At 36.0% G+C, this 12,562-nt stretch overlaps 1 protein-coding gene across 1 annotated transcript; it reads right to left on the reverse strand.

Moving 5' to 3' along the window:
* Positions 1-1,869: 1,869 nt before the first annotated feature.
* LOC126789070 (probable LRR receptor-like serine/threonine-protein kinase At1g53420) lies at positions 1,870-12,143 on the reverse strand. Its single transcript, XM_050515129.1, has 24 exons — positions 11,744-12,143; positions 11,414-11,612; positions 9,809-9,880; positions 9,630-9,701; positions 9,302-9,373; positions 9,117-9,188; positions 8,952-9,023; positions 8,767-8,838; positions 8,608-8,679; positions 8,429-8,500; positions 8,282-8,353; positions 7,290-7,364; positions 7,059-7,118; positions 6,818-6,883; positions 6,688-6,723; positions 6,262-6,305; positions 5,051-5,430; positions 4,737-4,935; positions 4,205-4,369; positions 3,792-3,910; positions 3,481-3,691; positions 3,099-3,336; positions 2,770-2,920; positions 1,870-2,380 (listed from the first exon to the last, which is right to left on the reverse strand). The coding sequence occupies exons 1-24, from the start codon at positions 11,835-11,837 to the stop codon at positions 2,012-2,014; spliced, it is 3,054 nt and encodes a 1,017-aa protein (XP_050371086.1). The 5' UTR covers positions 11,838-12,143; the 3' UTR covers positions 1,870-2,011.
* Positions 12,144-12,562: the final 419 nt, after the last annotated feature.

Consider the following 12,562-nt stretch of genomic DNA (forward strand, 5'->3'; position numbering starts at 1 on the left):
AATGGTAATAAGTACATATATATATAGTTTTCTATATTATATACTGTTATGAATTAATTGGAATTGGTCATTTCGATGACGAGAATTATATGACGAGCATGTGATTTAATTTGTACAATATGAGGTGTGATTATTGTACGTGATTTTAATATGGTGTTTGTTAAACGTTTTGTCTTCGGACGTGTTTATGAATTATGACATGTATATGATATAGTGAACTATATATATTGTATAAATGGTAAATAAGTACATATATATATAGTTTGCTATATAATATACTGTTATGATTTTATCGTGATGATGTCATTTTGATGACAAGAATTTATCGAGCATGTGATTTTGATTTGTACAATATGATGTGAGATTATTGCACGTGACTTTAACATGGAGATTGTTCAAATGTTGATTTGTCTTCGGACTTGATTTTTGTACAATATGATGTGAGATTATTGTACGTGTTTGGCAAGTCGGAACCTAGCCTTTGGCCGGGCGAAAGTTACGATACAGTTAGAGCTCTAGTCTGTCTGCCGGAGTACTGCATGTGAGGTAACGGGTGGTTATTTGCTCATGAGTACTCATATTGTTTTGATGTTGGGTAGCGGGTGGTTGCCCAATATCGGCGGTGTACTACGTGAGGGATAACAGATGTGTACCAGCGTTCATTAGTACCCGTATTATAAATATATTTGGGTAACCAGAAGGGTTCCCGATTTCTCATGAGCACTTTCTTTTCATATGTTTTTTGGACAACCAGATGGGCCGTCCATTAACTCATGAGTGCATTTATATTTGTTGATTTGTGGAATTTCGTATATTTTGATATGCGAGTTATATTTTCATTTTACTCATACGAGCTATAAGCTTACCGGGTTTGTGTTTACAATCCCGGTGCACCAATTCGATGTTGTAGGGGATAATTCCGCAGATGTTGATTAGTGGAGATTGAGTGACAACTCCGGAGACTTGAAGTCGTTCGTATCCTGCTTGTGGTGAGGTTTCTAGCGTGGATTTGTGTGTGAGATTTGGTGTGGATTTATTTGCGAGTTTTGTGAGAGATTGTGAAGATTATTACATTTCCATCTTATGTAATGTTGAATTATAAATTTGGTTTGTAATAATTGGTTTTCTGAGTTGTATTGAGAACTCAGTAATGATCCGCTGTGCATTTAAAACGATTTCGATTATTTGAGATTTGTTTTGGTGTTTCTCGACTTTGAAATTTTGAGTTTTTAAGCTTGAAATTTTAGAGTCGTTACAAAATCTTTTGAAGGGTTTGTAGTATGGAAGGAAACCTTCAAAATGGAACAAGAATTTCTGATTTTTCTCTATCTTTTTCTCCTTAAATCCCTTATTTATACCATTTTTCAAAAATGTCCAAATACTTTTTGATTCGTAACTTCTTCATACGAACTCCGATTTAGGCGTGCCACATGTCCATGAATTCATATTGATGAACTCTACGACTTTCATGGATTAAGTTTTTTGATATTCTTAACTGATAAAAAGTCAACTCTTGACCCCTCACAGTATCGTTTCTGAGTATGAATCACTCGAATACTTTCGTTTTTTCCCTCGTACTATATAATTGGATCACCACCAATTTAAATATCTCCGAAGAATAATTAGAAAATAATTATAAATTTCTGGTATATTACAAATTGTCCCCTCGAAAATAGCTGGGATACTTCATGTACATTCAAATACGAACAATGACATGTCATTGTAAATTTGTGATCTATGCCATCGTCTTTGAAGTTTGAACAATGTTAATCGAAAGGATTTGTCCAATGCAAATATCATTGTTGATTATCTCTTACAAGAATGAACTTGATTTAATAACAATGGGATTGCCAAGAAGCTATGAGCATATGAACAATTGATTTTACAAATTCCAATTAGTATAATTAAGCTGGAGAAACTCCAATGTTTTCATTAAGGTACAATAGGATGTAGAAATGGTTTGTATCTATGTTTGTTTGAGACAAGGGCTTAGCTACACAAGGAGAATTTTCTAAGGTCTTAAATTACTGTGTTCATCCAGCAACCTGAATGAGGATTGATTGGATAGAGATCTTGTACTGATGTCATTTTGAGTACTCTCACGGGCCATGGCCTCCAATGAGTAACTGGATTCAAAATGTTTCTTCATTTCATTGATCTCATGAGATGAGGCACTTGATTCCAAGACATAGTCCTCAACACGAGCCTTGCCTTTAAGCATTTTCACCACCGAAGACATGGCTGGCCTAAGTGATGCAGTGTTATTACAGCATAGGAGAGCCACATTGATGGTAGTCATCATGTCTTTTTTGTTATAATCTGACTCCAACCTTGGATCGACCAGGTCTAGCAAACTTGATTTCTCTTGTAGATGAATTGCCTAGAAACAGGGAAGCAGAAACAACGATATATAGATAAGCTTTTTTAAGTGTTTATAATTATATTGGGTTCTCTGATTTAAGTGTGGTAGACAGAGAGAAAGCTTTTGGCTCTGTTGAAGGATGTATTCAAACATCTCTAAAAGTGATAATGGCCACTAAGATTTGATATAATAAGAGATCCATGGAAAGCTGAAGGGGTGTTTAAGCTAATAAGTAGCAGATGAAGCTGGAGTTATACTGGATTTTAGTTCATGATGAAGAAAAATGCAATGTCCACATGACTAATCTTTTTCCTATGAATGGAAAATATGATTAAATTGGAAGTAAATAGCGCACGAACAAAATTCAAGTTAAATAGAAAGGTAGGCAGAAGAGTGGTGTATGTTACCCAATCAAGAATGTAAAAGCACTCTTCCTTGGAACGGCAAAATGTATTGCCCCTTCCACTGACTATTTCCAATACGAGAATTCCAAAACTATACACGTCTGCTTTATCAGTTAGATATCCCCGCATTGCATATTCAGGCGCCATATATCCACTGTCAAATCGTGAAATCACACACAAATTAAATGCACAGTTAGATAATCCTGACCTCTAACTTTGCTCTAATTTTGTGTTTTGAACGACCTCTTTCTTCCTTGTAGGGGTAAATTCAGATTAAACAACAGCGATTCATTTTGGTCTGAATAAGATAAGTAGAAAGAAAAGGGCTTTACCGAGTTCCAGCAATCCTAGTGCTTATATGGGTATTATCATCTTCATTAAGCTTGGCTAGGCCAAAGTCAGATATCTTTGGGTCAAGATTTTTATCGAGCAGCACATTGGTAGCTTTGATGTCTCTATGAACAATCTTCAACCGTGATTCTTCATGGAGATAAGCCAAACCTTTTGCTATACCAACACAAATTTTGTGCCTTGTTGGCCAATCTAGCTTCAACTGAGTTTCTTTTGCACCTTCAATTTAAAAAGTTCATAAGATCGAGTTAGTACGTTATAAGAAACTACATTTATCTATCTTACTATAAAAATTCCAGACAACGTTTTGCATGAAGAAAAGAAATTTAAGTTTGGTAATAATTATAATAGAGAAATACTAACCCAACAGAGCACGTCCAAGACTGTTATTTTCCATGTACTCGTAGACAAGTAATAACTGATTTCCCTCAATGCAGCATCCATGGAGCTTGACGAGACGAGGGTGTTGCAGAGCAGATATCATGCCAATCTCATTCAAAAATTCGCGATTTCCTTGCTTTGATTTGGCAGAAAGCTGCTTAATAGCAATTAAGGTGCCATCTGACAATAGGCCCTGCAAGCATAATATATAGTCAATAAAAAAATTTCCTAACAAAAAAAAAATCAATCATCAAAGAAGCTTAAATGCAACATATTATGACTTAGAAAAGTACCTTGTAAACAGGACCAAAACCGCCTTCTCCAATCTTGTTGGCTATGTCAAACTTTTTTGTGGCATCTTCAATTTGTCTCAAGCTAAATTTACCCGTTTGCAGGTCAATACCTTTCAACTCTGTGCGTGCAAGAAGCAAATTCTTAGAAATTGTCCTAAAATGTTGGGAAGATGGCATTCCTAGTTTTTGACAATTTGAGCTTATTTATGGCCTAAAGTTCATACGAACTAGATTCGTAGCATTACATGTGCATCAAGTATGTAAAAGTTTTAGTCTTACAGTTGAGTAAATCATTATCAACATAATTACAGGTACATATTGTCTGTGATGTAAAGTCATAAGGAGCAGTGTTTATAATCATCTTCATAATGAAAAAGTAACAAAATCATTATAATAAAATTAACTGCAAATACCTTGCTCCAAAGTCCTTTCCTGAATTAAATATCCTTTCCACCAAAGATAACCGAAAATCAGCAATAGAACTAATATCCCCCCTGCAGCCATAATTCCAACCACTGCACCTGTAGATAAACTCTTTGATTCGGCTCCTGATGGGGTTTCTGCCGGGGGTTTGAAGTCTAAAAGAAAGAGAAAAGAGCTTGAGTGATGGGTACCCTTTGGTGGAACCTTAATACGAGTAAAAATAAATTTTCTCTTAAATGAATTTGCAGTCAATTGTTATCTTGATGCTTTGCATTTTGTAGTATCCTTAAGTGAAAAGGGATATAGTTATGCAGTTCATGCAATGATTTGGTGTTTCAAAGTAATACACAGAGAGATAGAAGAGCACATTATCAGTTGTTTGAAAGAAGAAGGAATATGCAGCATTCAGTTTGAACTTTCAAAACTTGAGTTACTGAACGCGCGCCTAACATGCAACTTTATATATAACATATATGAGAAATTTTCGATAGTTTACAGAGCTTGACTAAAGTGCAAAATCACCTGCTGGAACTACAGATATGGCAGAGACAAGAGGACCATAAACTCCTCTGACAGGGATGCCTGTGGTTCCTTTCCCAGCCCAAAAGAAACGGATCTCCAGCGTATTAGTAGTTACAGCAGCAGTATAGTTTTTAATGATTGCCTTACCAGCCCCGCCCGCCTCATCTGCAATATTAAAATCCTGCAGAACTCGTATGCCCTGCCATATTACAGTTACTAGCTTAACATTTCAGACACTTATACAGTTGGTTTAGAAATTAAAAATTATAAATATATTATTATTAAGACATCTGAAAATGTACGTCTTCAGCTACCTGAATGTAAACATCAAATATCCGCCTTCCCAAGCTGCTATATGCTGGACCATTTGTAAACACTATCTCTGCAAAGTGGAGGTTTACAGTGTAGTTTCCATTTAGCAGACAAAACCCATAATAAGTTAGAGAGATGGGAGAAAGGCGTGCATTCATGTATAGTTGAGCATCGGCCATGGAGAGTCTAGATGATTTAGTAGACCAGGTAAAGTGGTCAGTAGAACTGTCATCATCAGGGAAGTAACCAGTGCTGCTTGACGCCCAATTCGTGCTGCTCGTGTAAAATGATGAAGGTCCATTTGCAACTGTATCTTCATCGTATTCTGTTCCATTAACTGTTACTGCACTTCCTCCACAATTTATATTGAGAGAATACCAACCTGTGGAACAAATAATATTTAGACCCCAAACAACAGTAATACAGTTGATAGTTCCACATTCATTAGAAATTCACACCCGCAAGCTACCATTTAGCTATTATTTCTTTTACCAAGTCCCCAGAAACTACAACTTACAAGAAGTGGCACACACACACTCCCCCTATTACTCAACATTGACAGTGGCAGTATGATCCATAAAACTGTCGTCATTGAGTAATAGAGACACTAATCTATCCCTAACAAAATCCAAAATCCAAAATCATAACTCTCAAACGCTCTGAACCATACTAATTAATTCCTTTATCTTTAGAATCCCAAAGAGTTCAAAGAAGATACATTAATGTTTGAAAGCTAACGACAATACCAAAGCACCCATCTAATGGTGTAGAAGTGAGGGTGCACATGCACAGATTAGATTATGCAGAAAATAAATATAAAAAAAATCTAAAAATCCATGGAAAATACATTCGGTAAAATACTCAACTCTTTAAGGAGGTATTTGATGGTTTGTAACTGTAAAGCCAATTCCTTTTTGGTATGGCATTGTTAAAGGAAGTACTAAGAAACTGCCAATTGCTAATTCAGGTTGATAAAAATAGGTCAGTCGTAATTATTTAAGTATAAATAACACTGAAAGGAGATGATCAGAAATCTACATACACATGCCAATCACATTAAGTGTGATTTAAGCTTGATTAACATGAAATAAAATGAGTCAAAAAGAAAACTACTAATCAAAAAGCACTCATATGTATGTCTGAAGGATGTATGTACATAGATTTCGTAGAACTAATTAGTAGGGAAAAGATCTTTGAACATAATATCACTTACTCTTTGAACATGTAGTAGTTTTATTGATCAAACACGAAACAGCTCTGCAGGTTAAATAAAAATGGTCCAAAATATTAGTATTTAGTAAAATAAAATTTCAATGAAAAATTCAAGTGCAAGAATTAAGATATATACAATGGAGACACCAATTTAAGTATAGGGTTAATTGCTTTGTAACTGAGGTATTGCTACTTTGACAACTTATTACCTAGTCAATAAAAGTGGACCACTTGGTACTCGAAGTTAACCTCAGTTACCATCTGTGACTTCACTACTGCCGCTTATTTGGTACCAAATTCTAACCGAGGATAACTTCTTTATTGAATAGGTACGTAGCAAATTGTACAACTAGCAATAGTCAATCACAGAAGGAATTTCCCCTTAAATATATTATACATGCTTACAGAAGATTAATTTTAAACTTACGAACTGTTGCTTTTTGAAGAGCCTGCAAACAAGTTCCTGTAGAGATTAATACAAATTGAAAAGTTAAGCATGTAATAAAAAAAATAAAAATAAAAAGACCGGCCTGATATGAGGGTAACGAAGCACTTACCAGCCAGCTTGTGGCTGACAATTTACAGTCCCTGGGGTGATTGTAAAATTGTTATATGAAAGATCCCTATACACAGAGAATATACATAATGCACTGTTAATGTCTCTCTCGAGTATATAACAGAAAATCAGGATCCAAATTCTAAGTCACACCATAATATGCATCTGTTTTTCTATGTCCTACATAGAAATGAGTTTCCTTGTTAAGCAACAATAAATCAGCATTGGGAAGAGAATCTTACACATTTTCTCCTACCATCCACAGAGGCTCGGTTCCGTTCAGCAAATTTCCAGTTAAAAATCTAAATGATTAGCACCACAACAATTCAGTAAAGAATGAAGTGTTAATTATTAAGAAACTTATGCTTAGTAGCTTTGCTTTAATGCTTCGTATGTTGCAATAGATCTGTATTTTTATTTGAATTGCCTGCCCCACATCAAAAGGTCGTCTAGATCTGATACAAATTTCTTACATGTAATCCAAATTATTTGTTGGAGCAACAAAGCCTTTTGGAACTGTTCCAGTTAGCTTGTTGAAGCTGAGGTCCCTGCAAACAAATCAATTGTCAAATGCATTTTAAAATCTGCTAGCACTCCAGAGAACAAATTACTTATAAAGTTGATATCTGTCGAGGAAATACAACGCAGAAGAAGAACAGCATAATGGAAAGGCCTTAAATAAATCAGACGCAGGCACACAGCACCACATCAATTAACAGCAGAAGCAAAGCATTAAATTTTGATAACTGATAATCCTTTAGAACGATATAATCTCAAAAATTTAGATGGTCATTTAAACATCAAAGTAGTATTAGATATTATTTAACTTATCAAAAAAAAATATAGATATGTTCAACCCAAGGTAATCTATTGGAAAATGATTAGCATATCTGGTTGGTTAATGAACATGCAATGCAAGCAGTCAGAGATGATGTTAAGTTTCTACAGTTAATGAAATCTCTTTTACACCAGACAAATTCTCAAGGTATATAAGGATGTGAAAGACTCAGGTAGATTCCAGGCACAATTATCTTGTGTATCATTGTTACAGACAAAGGGTAATGGTAGAAATGGAAGTACAAGCAATGAAATATATGATAGTCAAGTGGAACATGCCAATTTCAGAGGGGTAAAATTCCTTCAACTCCTTTAATTTCTGTGTTCTTCCTCCATTTTTTTTTCATTTGCCACTATTCCCTCTTCATATTTCATTTTTACATTCCCTCCAGCAAAAAGAGATTTATTGTTCTCTTTCACATTTATGCCCAAGGCCTTTTTCCTACCCGTCAATTACACTCTTTGTGAAGTCAGTACAGTTATTGTTCAAATCATGCAATTCTGCCAAGATCATCCTGTCAGTACTCAGTAGAATAATGATGTATGAAAAAGCATGTTTATAAGGCAGAGAAAGAAAAGGAACGAAAAAGAAACAGGGATAACTGGTTGTTCTGCAATCTGCACTTACAAAGCTGTCAACTCTGTCAAGCTGGAAAAATATTCCGGTAGCTGTCCATTAATACTGCAACTCCTCAACATCCTGTAACACAGAAATTTGAATTTGCAAGGAGTTCTTGTAAAACCAGTAATGGTAGTCAAGTACGCATTAACTCACAGTGTTTTCAAGTTTTTCATATTCTCAAGTTGAGGAAAAGATGATTCAGGTCCATTCAAGTCAGTAATTCTCCTGCATATAAAATTAATGCATGAACACATGTTTTCAAGTAAAAACAAATGCTTTCTAATTCCTAATCTGTTTGAATATCCAGCACAAGAATTAAGAGGTGAACTAACAGGTCAGTTAAACTTGTCAATAGAGATATTCCAGAAGGAATTGGTCCCGTCAAACCAGTAGCTTGAATCCCTCTGTAAAAAATCACAAACAAATCAGTGACAGTGCAATATTCAGAACGAATTCAACATATGACATGTATGATGATATGTAGCACTCACAGTTTCTTAAGGTTTGTCCATTTTTGAATGTAACTTGGTATCTTCCCAGAAAAAGAATTGTCAGTAATCCGACTGCATAATTATGGGAAAAAGGAAATACATACCGGTTATTCTCATACTGGGGGAATTAATGACCAAATAAAGTGTTACCAAACCTTGTCTGAAATGTAGGAATAAGAGCTTACAAGTCCTTTAATTTGGTAAGCTTTGCAAATGTATCCGGCAATTCCCCAGTAAAATTGTTCGAGGTAAGAATGCTACAAAGTATTGGGAAGCAATAATAAAAAAATGTAATGCTTATATAACAGTTGTATGTTATCAGGGTTGAAATTTCTCAAGGGACATCTTACAGTGTTTCAATGCTTGGCAAAAGTCCAAGTTCCCAAGGAAGACCTCCAGAGAAATTATTGAAATCCATGGTCCTACCCCAAACAAAATCAATATCAATAACTAAATTTTTTTTAAAAAATACACGTATTCAAAATCTCTATAAATCAAGGAGGAAAAGAAACAAATATTGTTAACCAAAACTCACAAACTTTTTAGGGTGGTGATATTTGCAAGCTCAATGGGGATAGAACCTGTCAATCGGTTTCCAACAAGAGAACTGCACCATTACCAAATGTTAGAAACACCTATATATGTGAAGACAAGGCTATGTAACATAAAGTGGAGATGATCATATACTATTTGCAAAAATAATTACATTAAATGCTACTATTTGAATCGCTGGAGAATCCTCAGGGGCCGTTAAATGAATAACTAAAGCCTAGAATAATCTTACTTAAAAGAAACGGCGTAAGATGGACATATAACATAGCTGAAGAACATGAGCTGGATATCAAACAGAACAAAGAGAGTACATGTTAACTAGTACTGGTAGGGAGCCCCATTCTGGAGGGATAGTTCCATTAAGATAGTTCCGAGCGAGGTCACTAAATACAAGAGAAAGAATAGTCAATATAAAGAGAAATTAAGTTAGAAAGAAAAAAAGAAAGAAACTCCAAAATGACCAAACTGAAGTCCCCTGGTGCATGCTTACATTTGTTGGAGATAGGGAAGCCTGGCCAACTCTGCCGGAAGTGTTCCAGGCAAATTCTGAGCTCTCAGGAGTCTGCGCATCATCATCAAAAAGATCTTAAACGCAATACAAGAAACACTAGCTTGTTACACATTTACATATACTAATGTACCTAACAGGTCTCACAATCGCACACCAAAACAGTTTAAAATAGCGTAACTAAGTGAATATATGGCTGGACTTTCCTTAGTCCTGCACTCCTGCCACTGCAGGCTTCTATCAAACTCGGGCGATGATGACCTTGGCAAGAATAAAGCTTAAAATTCTCAGAGCCAAAACTTACCTACAATTGCACTCCAAGAATTTCATTTCAAAATCACATTGCTCTAGTTTAGCTTCAATTGTGCGACCAACTCATTCAGAACATTGTTGTACAATGTCACGATGATCCTAATCTCCTTCCATTCCTCATGAATTTCTGCATTATATTTTTCTTCCAAATTTTATGGAGGACTGGGGTCTGGGGATGTCAAAGTGTGAAACAAAATAAGGCTGGCAATGTAAAAGTTCAAAATTTACAGTTCACGGACGGGTCGACTCTTTTGGGCTGGGTCTCAGAACGGACCCTCCATCAACGTCTGTAAGATGGGCTGAGCTAACCGACAAAGATGAGAGTAAAAATGGAAGCCGATGAATAAGATCGGCGTTATAGAACACTACTATTATTAATGGCAATGGGACCGTAATCGTTATTGATCGATGTAATTGTCAATATTATTCTGTAGAGGCAGCCTTGATTGACCCATAGTTTATATATATATATATATAGGGAAAGATGGTTCTAATTTGAACACATTTGCATTATTGCCTCAAGACTAAAACCAAGTGGAAGACTTTGATGAGTTTGATCGACCTGGACCTGCTCCTGCTCCTAAGAAAAGACAACTTTGCTCGAAGACTTATCGAATGATATCGATCACACCAATTAATGTGAACTAATGCAACTTATAACTTGTATTCGCCAGTCCATTTCTGCTAGATAGATATCATGTGCTTGTGTCTATTGATCGATTACTAAGATGAAATCATTCATTCAAAAAAATTATTATTAATGTTATGGGTTTTTTTTTTCATGCATGTATCATAGGAGCTCCTGTATCATATATGTAAAATATTTGGTCATCTTAGCTAGAGACGTTGGGTACTGTTATGAGTGTTATCTAAATTTTACAGACTAGACTACTTGTTTGTCGGATTGAAGCATTAAAGATTCATTTCGAGATATCTACAAAATGATTGATTGATTTTGATATCTTTAAAAGTTTAAATTATCTTGTATATGGACTTCTGACCACATTTTCCATAGGGCCCCTCTTATCTCTTCCTTCTCCAGTTCTCCACTTCTCCGAGCTCGGGTTATGGATGAAGGAACCCATGGAGAAATAATCAGCAACAACCCGTCTAATTATTACGGGACAACTCATCATGTTCGATCATTTTGCTGATATCAAACTAATTTTGAAACGTCGATCGAATAGGCATAATACTAACAATATATCACCTTGTTATATACTTCTATAGTATGAGAGAGAGAGAGAGAGAGAGAGAGAGAGAGAGATAACATACATGCTAACAACATGGCAGATCCGATCAGTACTACTGGTGGCGTTGGCCGAATCGGAAATGGTACAGTTGCCGCAGGTGACGTTGTTGGCCGAATATCTGTCCGCCTGAGTTATCCAGCCATATTCGCCGCTGCATGGATCAGCGCTGAAATTCCAGTCGGTCTTCCCCAGTGTCTTGGCGATGTCCTTCAAAGCTTGTACTACGTTCCACATATATACAGCCAAACACACTCATTTATAAGCCCAGGCCAACTCGATCAATAAGATATTCACAGAAAACATGTACGTATATATATACGTACATGTTTGATGTACTCTTGTAGAGTTATACCTTCGTCGGGTGCTAACCGGTTAGCCCCGAGAGCTAAGGTTGCAAAGCAGAGAAGCAGCAGGAGAGAATGAAGGAGAAGAAGACGATGGATCATGTTTTCAGAGGGGCTGGAAAACCTTTGACTCGTTTTCAGTAGTAGAAATGGAGGGGAGGGGACTAGAGAGTGGTATAGAGAGGACCATGGTTTACATTGGGTTTGATCATTTCAGACTTGAGAGGCAGATCAAGCCATAAGGTGGTCACTCAGTAGACACCTACTATTATGTTGGAGAATGGAACCAGTAAGATACTCGAACAAGTGGGCATGGGCGAAGGCACAGGCTGGGAGAGAAGGGTCGAACGATTTGACCCTTCTGTCGGGAAAATCAAACCAAAGAAATAAAGTCAGAGAAATTGTTTTATATATTTGGCCATTTACACATCTTGATTGGGATCCAGCTCCATCGTTCTATCTTCTAAGATTTATTATACATAGGGTTACATATGATTCATTGATTGATCCAGTAGTGTTTAAGTGTCTGTTTTGCCCTTACATTTTAACCAAAAAGTTGACGGAACTGAAGTACTAAATTGTCAATGTCGAACGATCAATAACTTGAGGTACCGAAGTGTCATTTTCTAAACATTAGATATTAAAGTATTAAGTATCGGATTAGTGATACCTACCTATGAAATTATGCGAATAATATGATCAGCAAGATTAGCTCACGGTAGTCTATGCTTAGTCTCGTGTGCAATCTAATTCGTCTACCAGACTTGATACACCGAACATACAATTAGGCCAAATTGCCAAACAATTCAACAAATGCTCATACAGGA

This window comes from Argentina anserina, chromosome 3 (genome assembly GCF_933775445.1).
Source record: "Argentina anserina chromosome 3, drPotAnse1.1, whole genome shotgun sequence".
Lineage (NCBI taxonomy): Eukaryota > Viridiplantae > Streptophyta > Magnoliopsida > Rosales > Rosaceae > Argentina > Argentina anserina.

What these genes read in the sequence shown, in the direction of transcription:
- LOC126789070 (XM_050515129.1), bottom strand. Translation starts at nt 11,837, where the DNA reads ATGATCCATCGTCTTCTTCTCCTTCATTCTCTCCTGCTGCTTCTCTGC. An exon ending in CTACCAGTACTAGTTAACAT is followed by an intron (nt 9,374 to 9,629) that starts GTACTCTCTTTG and finishes GTAATGGTGCAG; the next exon opens with TTCTCTTGTTGGAAACCGAT. An exon ending in GGAAAGGACTTTGGAGCAAG is followed by an intron (nt 3,911 to 4,204) that starts GTATTTGCAGTT and finishes TTGCACGCACAG; the next exon opens with AGTTGAAAGGTATTGACCTG.